The 19,453-nt window shown below is 39.2% G+C and overlaps 1 protein-coding gene across 6 annotated transcripts in view; it reads left to right on the forward strand.

Moving 5' to 3' along the window:
• The window catches only part of Jak2 (Janus kinase 2), a 61,293-nt gene extending 43,764 nt beyond the window's left edge, over positions 1-17,529 (forward strand). For 3 of the 6 annotated variants that reach the window (XM_006526713.4, XM_017318068.2, XM_006526714.4), the window contains 11 exons: positions 76-203; positions 944-1,082; positions 2,727-2,878; positions 3,022-3,172; positions 3,913-4,049; positions 5,343-5,532; positions 6,046-6,170; positions 6,333-6,505; positions 14,029-14,146; positions 15,362-15,475; positions 16,175-17,495. In XM_006526713.4, coding sequence (XP_006526776.1) covers positions 76-203; positions 944-1,082; positions 2,727-2,878; positions 3,022-3,172; positions 3,913-4,049; positions 5,343-5,532; positions 6,046-6,170; positions 6,333-6,505; positions 14,029-14,146; positions 15,362-15,475; positions 16,175-16,282 — 1,535 coding nt within the window. In that variant the 3' untranslated portion in view covers positions 16,283-17,495. Of the gene's footprint in view, positions 1-75; positions 204-943; positions 1,083-2,726; positions 2,879-3,021; positions 3,173-3,912; positions 4,050-5,342; positions 5,533-6,045; positions 6,171-6,332; positions 6,506-14,028; positions 14,147-15,361; positions 15,476-16,174 lie in introns of all 6 variants that reach the window. The other 3 variants (NM_008413.4, NM_001048177.3, XM_011247155.3) reach the window with 2 other exon arrangements.
• Positions 17,530-19,453: the final 1,924 nt, after the last annotated feature.

Below are 19,453 nucleotides of genomic sequence, written 5' to 3' on the forward strand. Positions count from 1 at the left end.
ACTTTGACATTTTGAGTTATGCATTTTTAACTGGATGTATACGTGAGCTTTATCATTACTTGTATTTTAATGCAGACATTCTGGTTCAAGAATTTGTAAAATTTGGATCACTGGATACATACCTGAAGAAGAACAAAAATTCCATAAATATATTATGGAAACTTGGAGTGGCTAAGCAGTTGGCATGGGCCATGCATTTTCTAGTAAGTGATTCCTGAATTCTTTAACAAACTAAAACTCCCCGTTCTGTTTTGTAAAAGTACTGTACATATCTTAACCTGGCAACCAGAAGGAAGTCTTGGAATGAGTGTCAAGTCATTCAGTGTGTTAGGCATTGAAAGGGATGGGTATACACATGGAGGTCTTGCATCAGCTTTGAAAGGGTTGGTTATGCACATGGAGGTACTACATCAGCTCTGAAAGGGATGGTATGCACATGGAGGTATTGCATGAGCTCTGAAAGTCAGCGCTGCCTCCACTAACCTCCTGCAACTACCGTAGACACCCATAGTTTATATCACTTGAGTTTATAGATGCATATTGTGCTACTGCAATAGCAGAAAGCAGGCTGCGGTATTTGTAGGCATTGAACAGTGTACAGTGAGAAAGCAGTATTGGCAGGTACACACTGCCAGAGTGCCTTCCAGTTATTAGTGTATGTTTACTGAACTGGAAGTTGTTTTTCCTAATGTCAGCTACCACCTAGAAGTGCTTATCATTTAGAGTCTCCTTTGAAAAGTAATGCTCATTTCTTTGTGGGTATAGATTACTGCATCAGTTAAAGAAACTGAAGACTTCCTTTTACTGTCTAAAGTACACTCCACATCAGTATTAACTGTGCTGTGTTTTGTCCTCTTTAAATCTGTACTGTAGTTTTGGGCATATTATATGCACACATATTTGTATATTGATATTTGAATGCATGTGCATTTAACTTTAATAGGAAGAAAAATCCCTTATTCATGGGAATGTGTGTGCTAAAAATATCCTGCTTATCAGAGAAGAAGACAGGAGAACGGGGAACCCACCTTTCATCAAACTTAGTGATCCTGGCATTAGCATTACAGTTCTACCGAAGGACAGTAAGTTCTGTACCGGCTGCCCTCAGCATTCTTAAATGTTGTTTGGGTGGTACCACGAAAATCATGTTAATTTTCCTTTCATTCTAGTTTATTGCTGTTCTTGCTTACTAATGACATTTAACTACTACTTTTAGTAATTTAAACTGTTGTGGTTAAATTGTGACTATGTTCATTTCTCCTTTTGTAAAAAAGTACATTACTGGGCTGGAGAGATGGCTCCGAGGTTAAAAGCACTGACTGCTCTTCCAGAGGTCCTGAGTTCAGTTCCCAGAAACCACATGGTGGCTCACAACCATCTGTAATGGGATCAGATACCCTCTTCTGGTGTGTCTGAAGATAGCTACAGTGTACTCTTATAAATAAAATAAATAAATATTTTTTTAGAAGTGTTCTACCATACACTGAAGTTATGCTTCTGTGCATCTATCTGTATGGAGGAGGCCTGCGTGTGGCACAGCACATGTGTGCAGTCAGAGGGTAACTAGTGGGAGGTAGCCCTCTCCTTCCACCATGAGGCCTTAGGGTTGCACTTCTATTCTTGAGCTTGGCTGCAAACACCTTTATCCACTTAAGCCATATTGCTGGCTGTATCTTAACTAATTTTTTGGCTGAACTTTCTAAATTAAGAATCCATATTAATCAGACTTTGTGCATTGGTGTATAATATTCTGGTTTAGCCAATGCTACTTAACTTTGATAGCTGGCTGAAAAGGACACGCATCATCGGACAGTAGTGCAGAAAGGAAAGCCTCACAGGGATTTTTAGATCTGCATTTGAGGAAATTGACCTTTCAGAATGAGAAGTTAAATTGAAAAAAAATTATATAGTAAAGGAGAGAGGAACTAATGAACTATTTAACCTCCTCCATATGTAGGAAAATAATCTATATTGCTTTACCAGCAGGTAGAATAGTATCCTCATTTTCTTATCTTTTTCTCTTTATCAGAGTCCTAACAGAGAGGGTTATACTGCTTCTTCCTTCCTTTGCAGTGGTGTTCAGGACTACTGAAACTTTATTTGGGAAATTCCATGATTTGAACATTACCCAGTCTGCCAATTCCATACTGAGACTGTTTGATATAATTTAATCATTTGTCTATTGTAATGATACCTGTTGGGCCTTGCTTATCTGCCAGTCACAGTGACCTCTGCTGCTAAGTTGTTAAAACACCCATCAACGATGTAACATTACTTATATGAGATATGTGCACACACACACACACACACACACACACACACACACACACACTCTGAATATTGAGAGTAAATCTTGCATGTTTGTTTCTGTGGTAGAGAGAGGCAGGACTAATGGGAAGGTGGTGGAAGTGGTGCCCAGTGAGACACTTTGGTTTAATGGAAAGAAGTTTAGTTGATCTAAATCATTACACGGGATACTGATTCTGACAACATTCTTAAAACTATGTCTCTGTGGGAAATTCCCTCATTTTTGACGATCTGAATTGTCAAAGCTGAGTTACTGAAGTAGGATTTTAAGGTTCAGCCAGCCCTTAGACTTAGTAAACTTAAGCCAGTCCTGTACAGCTCCGAAAGACTTGATTATTCAAGTAAGTTTGGAACTCTTCACATATAGAATAATGGTTGTGGAGCTTAATTAACGATAGTTTGTTCCTGTTGTTTCCAAGTTCTTCAGGAGAGAATACCATGGGTACCTCCTGAATGCATTGAGAATCCTAAAAATCTCAATCTGGCAACAGACAAGTGGAGCTTCGGGACCACTCTGTGGGAGATCTGCAGTGGAGGAGATAAGCCCCTGAGTGCTCTGGATTCTCAAAGAGTAAGTTCATGTGGGCTGACGGGAGAGGCACCCCGATTCCTTGGGGCTCTTCCATGGTGTGTTCCTGGCCCTTCTAATTGTGAAAAGAACTCGAAGTAACAGCACTGTGGAGTGTGTCTTACCATTTGGCCCTTTCATTATAGAAGCTGCAGTTCTATGAAGATAAGCATCAGCTTCCTGCACCCAAGTGGACAGAGTTAGCAAACCTTATAAATAATTGCATGGACTATGAGCCAGATTTCAGGCCTGCTTTCAGAGCTGTCATCCGTGATCTTAACAGCCTGTTTACTCCAGGTGAGGACTGGTGGGGCCGTCTCCCCGACCACTGACTTTCTATCTCTCTTGCTTTAACTGGATAGTTTCTCATTTTTTAGCTCCATCTGAGACAGTCTTTGATGTCTTGCCGTATATATGTCCTACATGACTGGGCAGTCTTTATTTTTTAAAAAGATATTCTTGCCGATTATAACCTAATTTTATTTACTTGTTTATTTTGTGAACAAGAAAACTTAACCACAGAATTTATTATCTGTGTCTAAAACAAGAGTTTTTTTTAATTCATTGCATTTTTAGTTAATGAGAAGCAAGTTTACCTGACCACACATGTTACTCGGCTACATGGAGTTTATAACAAGCCCCCCTTTGTTTTTTCTAGTTCCCATCTATTTTGTAATTGACTTGTTAGTGTAAACGCTAGATAGGCTTATTTTTGTATGTCCCTACATCTGGAGTGCTGAAATCAAGGCACAGCTGCCCCACAGCTAGCCGTTAGGACTTACCTCTCACTGCAGCAATTGAGTAGGACCTCACTTTGTGAATAGCCTGTTTAGGAAAACAGTATTTTACCTTTTGAAAAAAAATCTATGTTGAAAGTCTGGGTAATAATTAAAGGCCCCTATGAATATAATCTAAATAATTTTGCATTTCCCGTGTTATTTAGTATTCTAAAATCGTTTTGTTTCTTACCTTGAATATCAGTTTTGCCTAGAGAATGTATCTGACCATTTAATATGTGTCATTCCTTATTCCTACAGATTATGAACTACTAACAGAAAATGACATGCTACCAAACATGAGAATAGGTGCCCTAGGGTTTTCTGGTGCTTTTGAAGACAGGGACCCTACACAGTTTGAAGAGAGACACTTGAAGTTTCTACAGCAGCTTGGCAAAGTAAGCTGTCATAAGTTTTCAAATAGAATATAATCAGACATTGTGTTTTGGAAACAAAAAGGCTTTGGACTAGAGTTACTAAATATACTTTTCACAAAAAAAATGTAAGGGGTTATTTGTAGAGAAAAAAAAGCTTATTTGTTGAATATTAGAGAATTTTCCGGTTAAATAACGCTGTACTGAAGAATACTTCAGGTCCTTTAACATGCAGTGCACATTCAACATCTTTTAAGAGGATAGATATAAACTAAGGAGTACATCCCAAACTGAAGGTACTCTGCGTCTCTCGCTTGGAAGGAGAAGTTAGTAGTTCAGAGTAAGTTAGGGTAAGAGAGAAGGGAGCATACAGCATTCTGTTTGCTTTCCAACTTCATCTTGGGAGAAATAGTCTGAGTGCTTAGAGCATAGGACCTTGAATGACCATGTTCACTAACAGAGGTTCCATAAAAAGGTTGCACACTCGTACATAGCCTGTATTATACAGTCTATACTGTGTAACAAGATGAGAAAAGCCACAGTGCTTAGCCCGCCCGTTGTGGTGATATGCTCTCTTCCTTGTCTGTTTACCGCGATCTATACCATATCTCAGTATGAATTGGATTTTGGCATAGATAGAACATGAAGGCTTCACTGAGACCTTTACCTAAGTGAGAAGTTTCAGTTGAATGTTCCTAAAACTAAGCACTGAGGGTTACGGTAAAGTTAGCCTAACTGTGCTAATCATTGACTCTTCCTTTTTCTGTGGAATACTCTTGGGAATATTTGAGGCATATAGCCATTCAGAGAGGGAAAGTTCTGGAGTTATTCTTGTTCTTATAATGGTGCCACCCTTGTGACCAGTTAACCTTTACCACTCTGTATAAGACACTACCGTATAAGACATTAGGGTTAGGCCTCCGTTGTATAACTCTGTGGGCCGCACAATACTCAGGCCGTAACAACCCTTGTTCACTGGCAGTAGAGTTAAAGTGCAGTGAGATAGACAAAAGGTTACCGGAAGTCAGTTATAGAGACTTACCACAGCTCCTAGTGTACCCTGATTTGTCCTTAGGAACTAGTGTTCACCACTTGTTTATCTTTTCCAAGAGTACTCCTTCATCTCAAGGAGGTTGTTTATAGGCATACTACCCAGTTTTTAAAATAATACTTCCATTTATTGCTCCAAAAGTTGTCTAACAGAAGCTGGGAATTCTTTCTACTGATTCTAGCAGCCAGCATTTTCTGCATATTTAGAAATTAATATCAAGTTGTCTTGGAAACGTTTGGCTTCCACCCTAATGGCTGTGTTGTTAGGGTAACTTCGGGAGTGTGGAGATGTGCCGCTATGACCCGCTGCAGGACAACACTGGCGAGGTGGTCGCTGTGAAGAAACTCCAGCACAGCACTGAAGAGCACCTCCGAGACTTTGAGAGGGAGATCGAGATCCTGAAATCCTTGCAGCATGACAACATCGTCAAGTACAAGGGAGTGTGCTACAGTGCGGGTATGTTGCCAGGCACACTTGTCTGAACTTGACAGCGTGTCTTTGTCATCCAGCTAGTATATTAGTCAGTGCCCGAGAGCGAGCGAGCCTTGGAGATTGTGCAGGGAGATCTGGGGCTGTAACTACAACAGTATTTCCGCTGGTTGGTTAATCATCCTTCTCACCACTCCCTTAAGGAAGAAGTGTTAACTTTTTTAACAAAATTAATTTCCTTTTATAATCTATTAAAATGTTTTTATATTAGATACTTCTTATAATTGAAAAAAATTCCTTAACCGCTTATTTAGATTTGTAAAAATAATTAAAGGAGGTTTAAGAATATTTATAAAGCTTCTTTAAAAATTTGGATTGAAAACCTGTATTCCTAACTATTATATCACCTTTAATTTAACTTTTATCATCATGGACCCAGATTTTGTATATACTTAAATCAGTTACATATAGCTTTTTTCCTAGTATTTAATCAGTAAAATACAGCACAAGAAAACATTGTGTTCCTTTTGTATTTAAAAGGTCGGCGCAACCTAAGATTAATTATGGAATATTTACCATATGGAAGTTTACGAGACTATCTCCAAAAACATAAAGAACGGATAGATCACAAAAAACTTCTTCAATACACATCTCAGATATGCAAGGTACCCACCATCCCACATGTCTCTTATAGATGAAATAAACATGGTGAACTAACTCAAATCATACAAACTTATTCTTAACTAATAAAGAGAACTTGTAGGAATTCAGCCATATAAATTATATTTATATGACTACTAAAAGAAAAATGTGTCTTTTGGTTATAGGGCATGGAATATCTTGGTACAAAAAGGTATATCCACAGGGACCTGGCAACAAGGAACATATTGGTGGAAAATGAGAACAGGGTTAAAATAGGAGACTTCGGATTAACCAAAGTCTTGCCGCAGGACAAAGAATACTACAAAGTAAAGGAGCCAGGGGAAAGCCCCATATTCTGGTGAGTACGGCGGCTTTTGGTGTAATGGAATGAGACGTTAGAGGGCTTGCTTCAAACTTCAATCTTACTGTTCCTAAATGTATAATATTTAATCATGTTCAGTTTAGCACTTTTCCCAATAATAGCAATATTTATCCTATGCTTTGTATTGAGCTAATTTGTATTGAGCTAAATGCATCTCATGTATTATCTCAAAATGAGTAGTTGTGAGCCACCTGGCATGGGCTCTGGGAATGGAACCGGGTCCTCTGGGGATTGAACTGGGTCCTCTGGGAATGGAACCAGGTCCTCTGGGGATTGAACTGGGTCCTCTGGGAATGGAACTGGGTCCTCTGGAAGAGCCGTATGTGGTCTCAGCTGCTGAGCCAGCTCTCCAGCCTCTCAGGGTTCCTTATTGCAACCCACAGAGAATGTATATTTCTATGAGTATTAGAGATGCAACAGTCCTAACCTGAAAACCCAGAACCAAAAGGCACTAAGCATGAGGCATCTCAGGTGCTGACGTGGTTCTCAGCCTGGATTTGCAGTAGGGAAGCTTCACTCACAGACATTTTATGTAAGACAATGTCCCAGAAGCTGAAAAGCTCTGAGACCAGAAGCACTTCTCATCTCAAGCATTTCTGACAAGGCCTGTGGCTCCATTTACTCAGGAGGGAACTTACTGTACATATAAGCTAAGCAGCTTGCCCGAGGTGTATGACTAATAAATTGTAGCACTGGGATTCAAACTCAGTCTGATCTTAGCGTTTACACTTTCAGTCTTTCTAGATCATGATAATGTAATAACCTGGCATTAATTAAATACTGAATTTATAGTAGTTAGGCATTAGAAGTAATTTTTGACCTTTAACTAAAATGGCCAGGAACATTCATAACTTATTTTACTTATTTAAATATTTTATGAGCATTAATTATACATAAGAGTAGGTGTCATGGCAGTTTTCGTACATTCATGGGATGTATTCGGTCACATTTACCCTCTGCCTCACCCTCACCCCCAGCTGCCTCTGTTATGGACTGGGCTGCTTGTTTCCATGACAACCCAGGGGATTGGTTAGGCTTTGATTATAGGAGGATAGGTGAGGGTTTGGACTTTCTCAGCAGTTCCTCTGCTTAAGATATTGATGTGAGCCCATAAGCTCCTCTCTGAATTTAATGATGGAGTGCCAGGCCCAGCTTTATGTGAGTAATCAGAGCTGCTATGAGTTCAAAAGAGGGGCTGCTGCTGACCACCGGGAACAAACTTCTTACACTCAGGCTGACAGCAGCACTTGTGTCCCGGCATAAACAGAGTTCTGTAGAAGGTGATGTAATGGACCCAGGCCCATTCACCAGAGGAATGGCAGTAGCACACACGCACACACGCACACACACACACACACACACACACAAAGTTTCAGTGTGTTCATGTAGGATGCATTTTGTCTTCTAGGAATGCCACAATGAACTTCTTTTTGTTTTATATACCATTCCAATAGAATTTCTGGTTTATTTCTCTGCTGAAGTAATGCTATTAAGCAGTATTGTATGAATCAAAGGATGGTGTTTAAAATTTAGGAAGAGTAATACAAAGAATACAACTGTCAATTTATAAGTATTGTCTAAATTTTTCCAGTTATTTAAAAAATATCAGTTTGCTAGCGCTAACTTCACGGGTCATCCATATTTCTGGGTTATGTTTATTTAATGCTCTAAATTTACAGCTCATCTTTAAACTGTTCTGAAAGAATTTTGGTTAAAATATTTAGAATAAGTGTTTCCACATAAGTTTATCGGCATTATAACTGTGTGTTAAAGGAAGAGGTTCCTTCCCCTCTACTTTAGAGATGTGATGATTCACATCACTGTAAGGTACAGGTGTGTATAGGTGAGGGCTTTCTCAGGAGGACTCTGCTTACTCAGGAAACAAGGCCAATAATTGACAAGTGGGACTTCATGAAGTTAAAATTATTTTCCTTGTCTTCTGTGTGGACAAGGAAACAATCAAGTTAAAAGCACCCTCCAGAGTAGGAGAGAATCGTGGCTAGCTGTACATCTGACAGAGAATTAGTATCTAGAATATACAGACGACTAACACACTAACCGCCAAGAAAGCAACCCCTCACTAAGCCCTTGCAAGGGAGATTGAGTGAATGGCAGCAGGCTAGGTGTGGTGAGTAGTAGACCTAGAAAGAGACTGAGCCCTGCCCTGACTTGAATGTCCCGTACCATCAGAAAACACAGATATCTCATTACTATTCATTAGTATTCATTACTATTCACTAGTAACGATTGCTACTGTTATAGTAGCAAAATTACAGTTATGAAGCAGCAGTGAACATAATGTTTTGGTTGGGGTCACCACATCGTGAGGAACTGTTCTTAAGGATCAGATTAGGAAAGATGAGAAGCACTGGTTTAGGTGAATACATCAGTAGTCATGGCAACAGACATACGGTGTTCATTTTACATCTTTATAAATGGAAACACAGAGAAAACTGTATTTCAGTAGATGGAAGATTGGCTACAACAAAATACATTTTTATAATTCCTGGATAAGTAACTAAAACGTATACAATGAGCCAGTACTAAAATTATCTATTCTTAGGTGAAAATGTATTTTTTTTCTCACTAGTATTGAAAATAAAGAATAAAACCAACTTGACTTTCAGAAATGGATTTAGTAGCTAATCTGTAGTTACTCTTTTCTCTTCATTTCTGGGAAGAAAAAAACAAAACAGTTTTGAATTAATTAAAATGTTTCTATTGCACTATTGTAGTGATACTTTATTTGAACTGATCTATTCAGAACTTGGAGAAACAGATTGTCACTCATTTCAAATTAAGTACAATGTTTTAATAATACCTTTTATTATATATAATTAAATCAAGTTCAAAAGATTAAGGGTTCTTTGCCTTTAAAAAAAAATTGTTGTTGTTTAGAATAGCCATCCTGTAACCCATCTGCAACACCATACCTATTTACCCCCTGACCCCCAAAAGACTCACTTTCTAACAGAGAAAGTCTTGGCTCAGTTTTCTTCCTGGCCAAGAACTGTCTTTTGTTCAAGTGTGTGTGTGTGTGTGTGTGTGTGTGTGTGTGTGTGTGTGTGTGTGTGTGTGTGTTATGTGAAAACTCAAAGTTAGCATCAGGTTTTCTTTTCTTTTTTTGTTTTTTGTTTTTGTTTTTTCCGAGACAGGGTTTCTCTGTGTAGCCCTGGCTGTCCTGGAACTCACTTTGTAGACCAGACTGGCCTTGAACTCAGAAATCCGCCTGCCTCTGCTGGGATAAAAGGCGTGTGCCACCAAGCCCGGCTAGGTTTTATTTTCTATTCATCTTTCCACTTTAGTTTTTGAGATAAGACTAAACACAGAACTTGCCATTTTTGCCAGCAAGTACCCAGATCTGCCTATTTTCTTGTCCCTCAGTGCTTGGGTTATAGGTTGCTCTCCCTGGCTTTTTACATGAGCTGGGGATCCGAACTCAGTCCTCATGCCTTTTACAGTGATCACCTTACCCACAGAGTCATACCTGCAAGTGAAATATTATTTTTGAAAAACTAGCAGTAGTAGGTCAGTGAAGTGGCTCACCTATAAAGGTGCTTGCTGTATTGACTTGAGTTAATCCCCAGATCCAGGTAGAAAGTGGAAGGAGAGACCCGAATCTTCACGGTTGTCTTCTGACCTCCATAGGCACACATGCTCTGTACACGCATCCCCTTCATGTGCAACGACACAACAGCAAATGCAGACATACTGGTAGGAGCACACAGAAGGTCCAGTGCGTGGTTCCTAGCATCAGCAATCCAGAATCGCAGAGAATATGTGCTTCTGTAGGCGTCATGAAGCCAGTGAGACGTGCTGCAGAGCCCGTCCTGTGTGACGCTCTTTCCTGATGTTTAAATGCATGCCTTAGTTTTCTTTTGGTCATGGTAAAAACCACCAGACAATATAAGCTTTGGCACCTGGCTTCCTGAGTATGTGGAGACATAAGTCCCGAGGGCGGGCAGTTAATATGAACATGAGTAAGACACATTGTTCATCGAGTCTTTCCACATCGTCGTGTTCTTCCATGGAGGAAGGTGGAAGGGCAGCGCCATGCAGCCTGTTCTGGAGTTCCTGACTCTGATTCTCCACTTTCTCTAAGGAGCCCCTTCCTATACTACATTGACCATTGAGTTTCAACACCTGAGTTTTGGAGAGAACACAGTCAAATTCTAGCAAACAAAATTAAGATATGAAAGAAATCACACGCAGTTTTTAACCATAGAAGTTAGTCATGGTTTGTTTTTTTTAAAGCTTGATTTTATTTAAAAATAAATCTTTGTCCTCCTTAATACTTTAATTATTCAAGATGCTGTTTTGCTTTCATCTCTTGGCATGTTCCAGCATGTTTTAGGGGTTGGTACTAAGAGCTTGAGGAAAAGTGCTTCTACTTCAGTATTGAAAAAAAATGTTGGGGCTGGAGAGAGGATGGCTCAGTGGTTAAGAGCACTTAGTGCTCTTCCAGAGGTTCTGAGTTCAATTCCCAGCAACCATGTGGTGGCTCACAACCATCTGTAATGGGATCTGATGCCCTCTTCTGGTGTGTCTAAAGACAGAGACATTGTACTCATGTACATAAAATAAGTCTTTAAAAAGAAAAAGAAATGTTGAAGCAGAATTTCACCCTACAGGGAAGGCGTGTGCTGTTCTTACTACAGATGTCATTTGGGCAGTCTGTGCATATTGGTTACTCTGCAGTAGTCATAGGCTGTGGCCTACGACTGTAATGATAGAGAGAGTAAGCTAGGAGACCACTCTGAAAAGACATGGTGGCTTATTTCACACAGCAGTGAGAGAGTTAAAAATAATTCCTGGGCCAACCAGAGGCTCAGCAGCAGGCCTGAGTTAGGTTCCCCAGGATCTACATGGTGGAAGAAAACATAAACTCGTGGGTTGTCTCTGACCTCCACACATGTGCAAATAAACAAACACATGTACACATAAATACAAAAAATGTAAAATATCTCTAAAAATTCCTAAGAATCCTTTCTTGGGTATAGATTGTGATTCCATTTATTGTATAATCAAAGCCAAACACTCAGCAGGATTTGGGAAGATGGAGTTCTGTTTACCTGCAGGTATTTAATGTGGAAACGAGATATATTAGAGCCAAGAGAATGGACTGTGTTTAGGAGACTTTGGAAGAAGCATGGGCAATATCATCTATAGGAAACACGGTAGCATGAGAGGGAGGGATTAAATGATAGAACTGCAGGAAACTACATTTAGCAGAGAGAAAAGAAATGTTGGCAGAAATACAATTAAGGCCAACCCATTCTCTCAACTCAAAACCCGTCTATGAAAGCAGGAGACAGAAAGGACCTATTGTTGAATAAGGATTAAGTATGTGTGTGCTGTTGCATTTAAACAATCCCCGTGTAATAAGAGATCTCCGAGATGGAAAGAAATCTTACATTTTTCTGTACTCAGGCAGAAACAGCCCACTGCATACACGTTTACTGCATGGCATTATTCCTCCAGTGAAAGGACTGAACCGCACTGCTTGTCACACATAGTTCATCCTAAATCCCCTGGGTGACCGTGTGACTCCCTGCGCCGGGTACTGGTCTCACCATACTGTGACATGGGCTAGCACTTGGAACGAGGCTCTGGCCGACTTGGGTTCCTCCCCTCCCCAAGAAACCAGAAGAAAGGGGCATTGCCACCTTTGATGATGATTTCCAAAAGACAGTTCCTAGGTGGTTGCTAATTATGTTTCTGGATCATAAAACTGACAGTGGCTTTTAAGCAAGAGCATTTCAAAGAGACATAAAATGTACAAGTTCCCTAAATACTACACAAAAAAAGGAGGGAAAAAGTCTTCCTCTTAAGACCCACAGAGAAAAGTGAGCCTTTTCCTGACTTGATTTATCTTTGTCTAAGTAAAAGAGCATTAGGTAATGAATGTACCTGGGGGTTGGCAATATGTAACCAAGAAATTAATTACAAAGAGCGCTTTGCTAAAAACAAAACAAAATAAAAGCCCTAAAACTAGAAAACAAAAACATAAGAACAGGATGGCTGTCATCTCAGTACTTGAGAGGCTAAGGCTGGAATTTGAGCCAAGCTGGGTACATAGAAAAACCTGTCCAGCTTTTTGAAAGGAGGGAGAAAAGCACTTTAGGATATAGGATAATAGCATTGTCTTAAGGAGATTACATTTTGCTAATAGAATAAAAAGCTATTAAAGGCGTGGTGGCACACACCTTTAGTCCCAGCCCTTGGGAGGCAGAGGCAGGTAGATTTCTGAGTTCGAGGCCAGCCTGATCTACAGAGTGAGTTCCAGGACAACCAGGGCTACACAGATAAACCCTGTCTCAAAAAAAAACAAACAAACAAAAAAAAACAAAAAAGCTAAGTACACAGATTCCGTACTGGTTGCATGTTTGTGTAGTACAACTGTAAGTCTAGATGTGCAATAAGCAGCCCGATTAGTGAGCTTGACTACTTAGGGAAGGACTTGTGCAAGTAAAACTTAAATTAGGTTTTGAAGGAAAGGTTAAAGATTAAATAAATGTGTTTTATATATGTGTGTGTGTGTGTGTGTGTGTGTGTGTGGGCACACATACACACACACACACACACACACACACATATACTGGAGCCAAGGTTTCTGTGTAGTCCTGGCTATCCTAGAACTTGACTGGTCTTGAACTCACAGAGAGTGACCTGCCTCTAAGGCTTGTTCATGTTTTCTGTCTAGCCAGTCAAACAGGTCTCTGTAGCTATTTCTATACTAAAGACATGCTTGTCCATGGAACTACAAAACTCATGGTCCACTGCCCACCTCTGACTGGGATACCACTTTCCTGTGGCTTTGTATTTTCTGTGTTCTCTTCCATAATCACTCCCTTTCTGATTTTTTTTTAGATTTATTTATTTATAAACCTTATGTATATAGGTGCTTGTATGTACATTTACACACCAGAAGAGGGCAGCAGACTCCATAGGACTATGGTTATAGATGGTTGTGAACCACCATGTAGGTGCCAGGAATTGAACTCAGGACTTCTGGAAGAGCAGCCAGTGCTCTTAAGCCCTGAGCCATCTCTTCAGCCCCTCCCCTCCTGATTCTCAAGGCTTCAAGTTACATTTCTGGCTAGAAACTATATTTCCTCCACCTATTTTTAATCTGGATTTCTTTAAAAGAACAACTTAAGAGCATCTCGCATTTCAGGTCTTAGAAAAACTTATCATTTAACACCTGGTGTGCCAACAAAAGAAAAACAATGTGTTTAGGTTTTTGTGTGTCAGACGTCTCGGGACCAGGCTTTCTGAATTGTTAGGAGGACCCACTGTCAGCATGTGTCAGATTCATAGCTGTCGTTCATCACTGGGGAGAACAGCAGAGCAAAGGCCAGATGGGAAAGGTCTGTGGAGCAGATAACAGGCCTTCTGTCCCCTTTGTTCCCCTGGGTGTTTGTCATTTGTTTGTTTCCCCCTCCAATATAACGTGTCATTCCATGAAGTAACTCTTCTAAATGATTGCAATATTGCAGGTACGCACCTGAATCCTTGACGGAGAGCAAGTTTTCTGTGGCCTCAGATGTGTGGAGCTTTGGAGTGGTTCTATACGAACTTTTCACATACATCGAGAAGAGTAAAAGTCCACCCGTGGTCAGTGCGCTTCTTAGTGGCGTAGCTCCCCGAGCCCTCTCCTGCTGCTTAACTTTTGTTTTAAGCACAAGAAAGGCATTATCCAAAGATGAGTAACATGTTTACAACCTAGTTTAGGACCCTGTTGTTATTTATTTGGGGACAATATTCAATAATACCCAACAAAATAACTACAAACAACTAAATTCAGTGTATCCTCTTGTCCATTGTCTCTGTGACTGTAACAAAATACATGGTACTGAGTAAATTCATAAAGAAAAGCTTGCAGTTGTGGAGATTGAAACTCCATTATCAAGCCAAGGACCCTTTGGGATCTTTACAACATGGCAGAGAAGCAGAAAGAGAACTAACTGCAAAAACCCATCACAAGGCAAGGCTTCGGCTGAGAGCCAGGAGGGCCAGCATTCTGCTTCCTGTAGAGCAGCTCGCTCTCCCAGGAAGTGGAACCCGCAGGGAGCCTGGTGTTATCCCTTACAGAGCCCATCATTCCAGCGCTGCCAGGGCCCAGGCCTCCAGAACACCTCAGTGGCATCGAAGTTACATTGAGTGTGCCCGTACACTTTAGGAAGCATTGCACAACCTAAAGTAAACTTTTGGAAGTACATATATATTTCTTTCAATATAGGGAAGTATGAAAAAAATAGAAATTATTTTAATGAAATTACTCATAGATAACCATTTTAATATAGTAACATTTTCTTTCAGACTTATATATAAAAATGAAACTTTAGAAAGAAATACCTATTGTTTTATATGACTGAGCTTTGTAGCTTCCTGTGAAGTCCTGTTAATTATTACATCGTTTCATAATATCTCACTTTATCTGTACTTATCTGTACTTACTCACTGCAAGTATGATTTTAGTTATCCAGTACCATTCTGACACAAAGTCGCATATTTCTGGATAATCATTTACCATTTTTATACATAAATAAATACTTTTGTTTGTGGCTATCATGTTAGAAGAAGAGTGTACTTGTTAGTGAGAAGTTATGAGTTAGTAAATCGCTGTTGATTGTTTCAAAAGAAGAGCTGCATCAGGCTATGTATTCACGGCACTGAGAGGGCCGAATAATTCTCTATTCACATTATATATTTAATGAAATATTACCAACCTAATATAAAAATTCTTATATCTATTTTATCCTAATTTGCATTTGTTTTATTAGTGTAGTAATTATTTAGCAAGTCATTTAAAACTGGTTTCTGTTTCAGGAATTTATGCGAATGATTGGCAATGATAAACAAGGGCAAATGATTGTGTTCCATTTGATAGAGCTACTGAAGAGCAACGGAAGATTGCCAAGGCCAGAAGGATGCCCAGATGAGGTAACAAGCTTTAAAGTCATTCATTCATTCTTTTGTGTGTCTATATAATGTGTGTGAGTGTGTGTGTCTCTGTATGCATGTGTAAGAAAAAGGTGTGCGTGTATGTGTGGGTCCATCTATGTATATATGTATGGTTTGTGTGAGTATTTTGAGTGTGTGTGTCTTGGTGTGTGTGTCCTGGAGGTGGGTGTCTTGGTATGGGGGTGGGGGGTTGGGAGGGGAGGTGTGACTACAGGCATACATACCACAGTGCACATTGGGATCAGAGGAAAACCTTCCAGGGTTGGTTCTTGCCTTCTGCCTTGCTGAAACAAACTTTCTGTTGTTTCTACTGCTGCACTAAGCCCACCAGGCTGGTTGGTCCTCATGACTGCCTCTCATGTCTTAGTGCTGGAATTAGAGACTAGTGCTGTTTTGCTGGCTCCTTGCATGGTCCCAGGGACTGACTCTCATTACCAGGCTCTGTGTACAGTCCTGTTTGTCTACTGAGCCATCTCCCTGATCCAACAATTTTTTTAATCCACAGTAATTATCCATTTTCTTTGTTTTATTGAGAACATACACAGATTTCCTTTTCAAGGTATAACCGTAGCATTATTATTGGCCTACGTAAATTAAGATTTCCAAATTCATGTCATCCTGTAACAACCATGGTACTTTGGGTCACTCTCACTTTGGTTTCACTTTTTCACTGTACAGATTTATGTGATCATGACAGAGTGCTGGAACAACAATGTGAGCCAGCGTCCCTCCTTCAGGGACCTTTCCCTTCGGGTGGATCAAATCCGGGACAGTATAGCTGCGTGAAAGAGATGGCCTTCACTCAGAGACCAAGCAGACTTCCAGAACCAGAACAAAGCTCTGTAGCCTTGTGTCTACACATCCTTATCATGATGCTAGCTAGGCAGAAGAAACTGTGACGCCGTCTGCTCAAAGCTTTGGAAACGCCGTGCGTTTGTTTCTACACCATCTGTAAAAACCACTGCTCAAGTCTGGCAGCATGCTTGTGGGCTGATGCATGGAGCTCACCACAGAGTCTCTGCATCTCCTCTGGCAGAAGAAGAAAATAGACAGTTTTCAACTCAGCTTTTTTGAGAAATGGAAAAAATTATAATGTAAATTTTGCAGTGTAGGAAATACACAGAACATACATGTACAGTTTTTACCACGTGGAGTGTATAATACTTTGGCCTCTTGTGTGATTTACATGAGGGCTGATGTTTGTTAATGTTTTCTAATTTTTCCATAGGTGATCTATAATAACTTCATGATACAAATTAAAATGCTCAGAAAATTAAATACCTTTTCTTTCTTGCTCATCTTTGCTGCTCTGTTAGGGCCTGTAGTTCCATGCCACTGTAAATATTTTTCAAAGCAAAAGGAACAAAGGTCTAGTTTTACTTGTATAGGAAATCTTCCTGACCCTAAAGAATTTTGAAATGGGACAATCTTACAAAGACACAGCACAATCTATTTTCTTATTTGTTTTCCTTGTGTTTATGGTAAATGTGTTTTTAAATAGAACTGTCTCCAACTTTTTCTATGACTATAATGAATATAATGAATCCTTTTATAATTTTGAGATTAAGAATGCCAGAAATACTTCCCTCCCTTGAACTGTTAACTGCCAATGAGATGTTTCAATCCCTAAGACTTGTCATTATACATTAAATTGAAGCATAAGCCATACATAATTTGTAAAATGTACAAGCTCTTTAAGATGCTTTCTGGGTTGGAACATGGCCAAAGACTGTGTGAGAGGCCTCCAGGTTTGCCATTACAGCTGTGAGAGAAACGTCCTTTCCTCAGCGTCTCCCAGACAGATGGGAAGGGAAGGGTGTGGGGCACATGCTGTTCATCCCATTCAAGAATACCAGCAGGCGTGTGACGCACATCTCGAGATGAGAAGAGAGAGCGTACATCTTTTCAAAGTATAAATAATTGTTATCATCCTTCGTGCTGCTCCCTCTTAGACAATGTCATGTCAAAAATAAAACAAGATTTTTGTGTGTTATTTATACAAGATTTTAAATATTTGGTAATTTGTTTAAAAATTCTGTTTTCAGTGGTGTGTTCTGTTTTTGAACGTGGACTTAAAGAGTTTTGGTTGCGCTGAAGAGACGAGCCTCTCACATCCTTTGAGAATTTTAGTAGGTAACATATACAGAAACCATCTATGGTGGTGAGACTAGTGGATTTTGTTTTGTTTTGTTTTGTTTTTTAATCTAATATGTATTTTAATGGAAGTCAGATTTATTTTTATGTAATTTCTCAGATCTCAAGGAAGTAAGTGTGTGTGTGTGTGTGTGTGTGAGAGAGAGAGAGAGAGAGAGAGAGAGTTTTTAGTTCTATAGCATCTAGGATAGAAGTAGTGTATCATATAATACAATTGATCTGAGATTTTTGTACTAAAATTTAACATTTTCATAAAAGACTAACATTTACTTATTTTTAAAAATCGTAATATAAACTACATTGTTAGGCTTTTTAAAATATTTGAATTTTACTTTTAAAGAATCTTGCATGCATATTCTTAAGATTGTAGAATGAGATGACAGTCTAACTGTAAAATTCAAAGTTGTGAAAAGACTTCTCATTGAGAGTTCATAATCTTTTTAGTTTTGGTTTGAATGGTACACATAAAGAAATTATTCCCATAGTTAGAACTTAGTGCCACATGAGAAGCAGGTATCAGATGTTTCTTCAAGCTAATATTTCTTAGAAATTAAGCTTTTTTCAGAATTTTATAATTATGTAAATGTCAGATGATGGTATTCTATAATCATTAGATAATCCCATACTATTGTGGGTACTTGGTTTTAGAACAGCAGTTCTCAGCCTTCCTAATGCTGTGGCCCTTTCATGCAGTTCATGTTTTGGTGACCTCCAGCCATAAAGTGATTTTCATGGCTACTTCATAACTAATTTTTCTGCTGCTATGAATAACACTGTAAATATCTGTACTTTCCGATGGTCGTAGGAGACCCCTGTGAGGTGGCCATTCCTCTCCCAGAGGGGCTGCGACCCACAGGTTGAGAACCACTCCTTTAGAAATAAAAATTTGTGATATTTTTATATATATATATATATATATATACACACACACACTGCTGGTAGCACTGCAAAATTTACTCTAGCAAAGTGCCGTCTTACAGTCCTAATTTTCCTCCTGAAAGTGAATTTTTTTACAGTTGTAACTTCTGGTAAATATTTAAGTTCTAACTAAACAATTTTATTACATAATAGAGATGAGGAAATACCTACATTTCTACATCTGAGGAGCCCCCCCCCCCCGAACCTGGGGTGGACTGTGTGCTCCATGTATTGTCATAGTAACTACATTATTGGACCTTTAGCATGCTCTCACAAGATTGGAAGGTTGCTGTAATCGTATTATAGGTTATTTTCCTTTGTGTAATCACCTAGACCATCACACTTGTATATATAGATGAAACTGTCTCATAAACTCAAGTGAATGGTGGTGTTTATAGCTTTTTGCTGGATAGTGGTGTATCTCAGTGTTGGGGTACCTATAGTTTTGGATTGCATTACCGTTATGACTTAAGGTGTTGAATCTTTTTTTCCAGTGTATATTTGACCATTTACATTTTATGTTTTGAGAACTTTCTGTTGGGTTCTTGCCTGGATCATAGAATTTGTACATAGGTCTGAATTGTTTATCAGAAATAAGGTTCTCCTGATGCAATCTTTGGATCCTTAGGGTATTGGGTCATGGAATCTGTACACCGGTCTTTCTATTTCTATTCCTTTTGCTATCATTTTATTCTATCTCTTGCTTGCTTACTCTGGTTAAGCATTTAATCTTGGATAAGGGTAGGAATTGATGCCCTTGTCATATTTATGATTTTAGAGGACATGCTATCAGTTTTCCACTATTCAGTATAAATAGGGATATATTGCCTTTCATATTAAGGCATGATCACTCTGTTTCAGGTGTCTTCAGGGCTTTTATCAAAG

The sequence above is a fragment of the Mus musculus genome, chromosome 19 (assembly GCF_000001635.26).
Source record: "Mus musculus strain C57BL/6J chromosome 19, GRCm38.p6 C57BL/6J".
Lineage (NCBI taxonomy): Eukaryota > Metazoa > Chordata > Mammalia > Rodentia > Muridae > Mus > Mus musculus.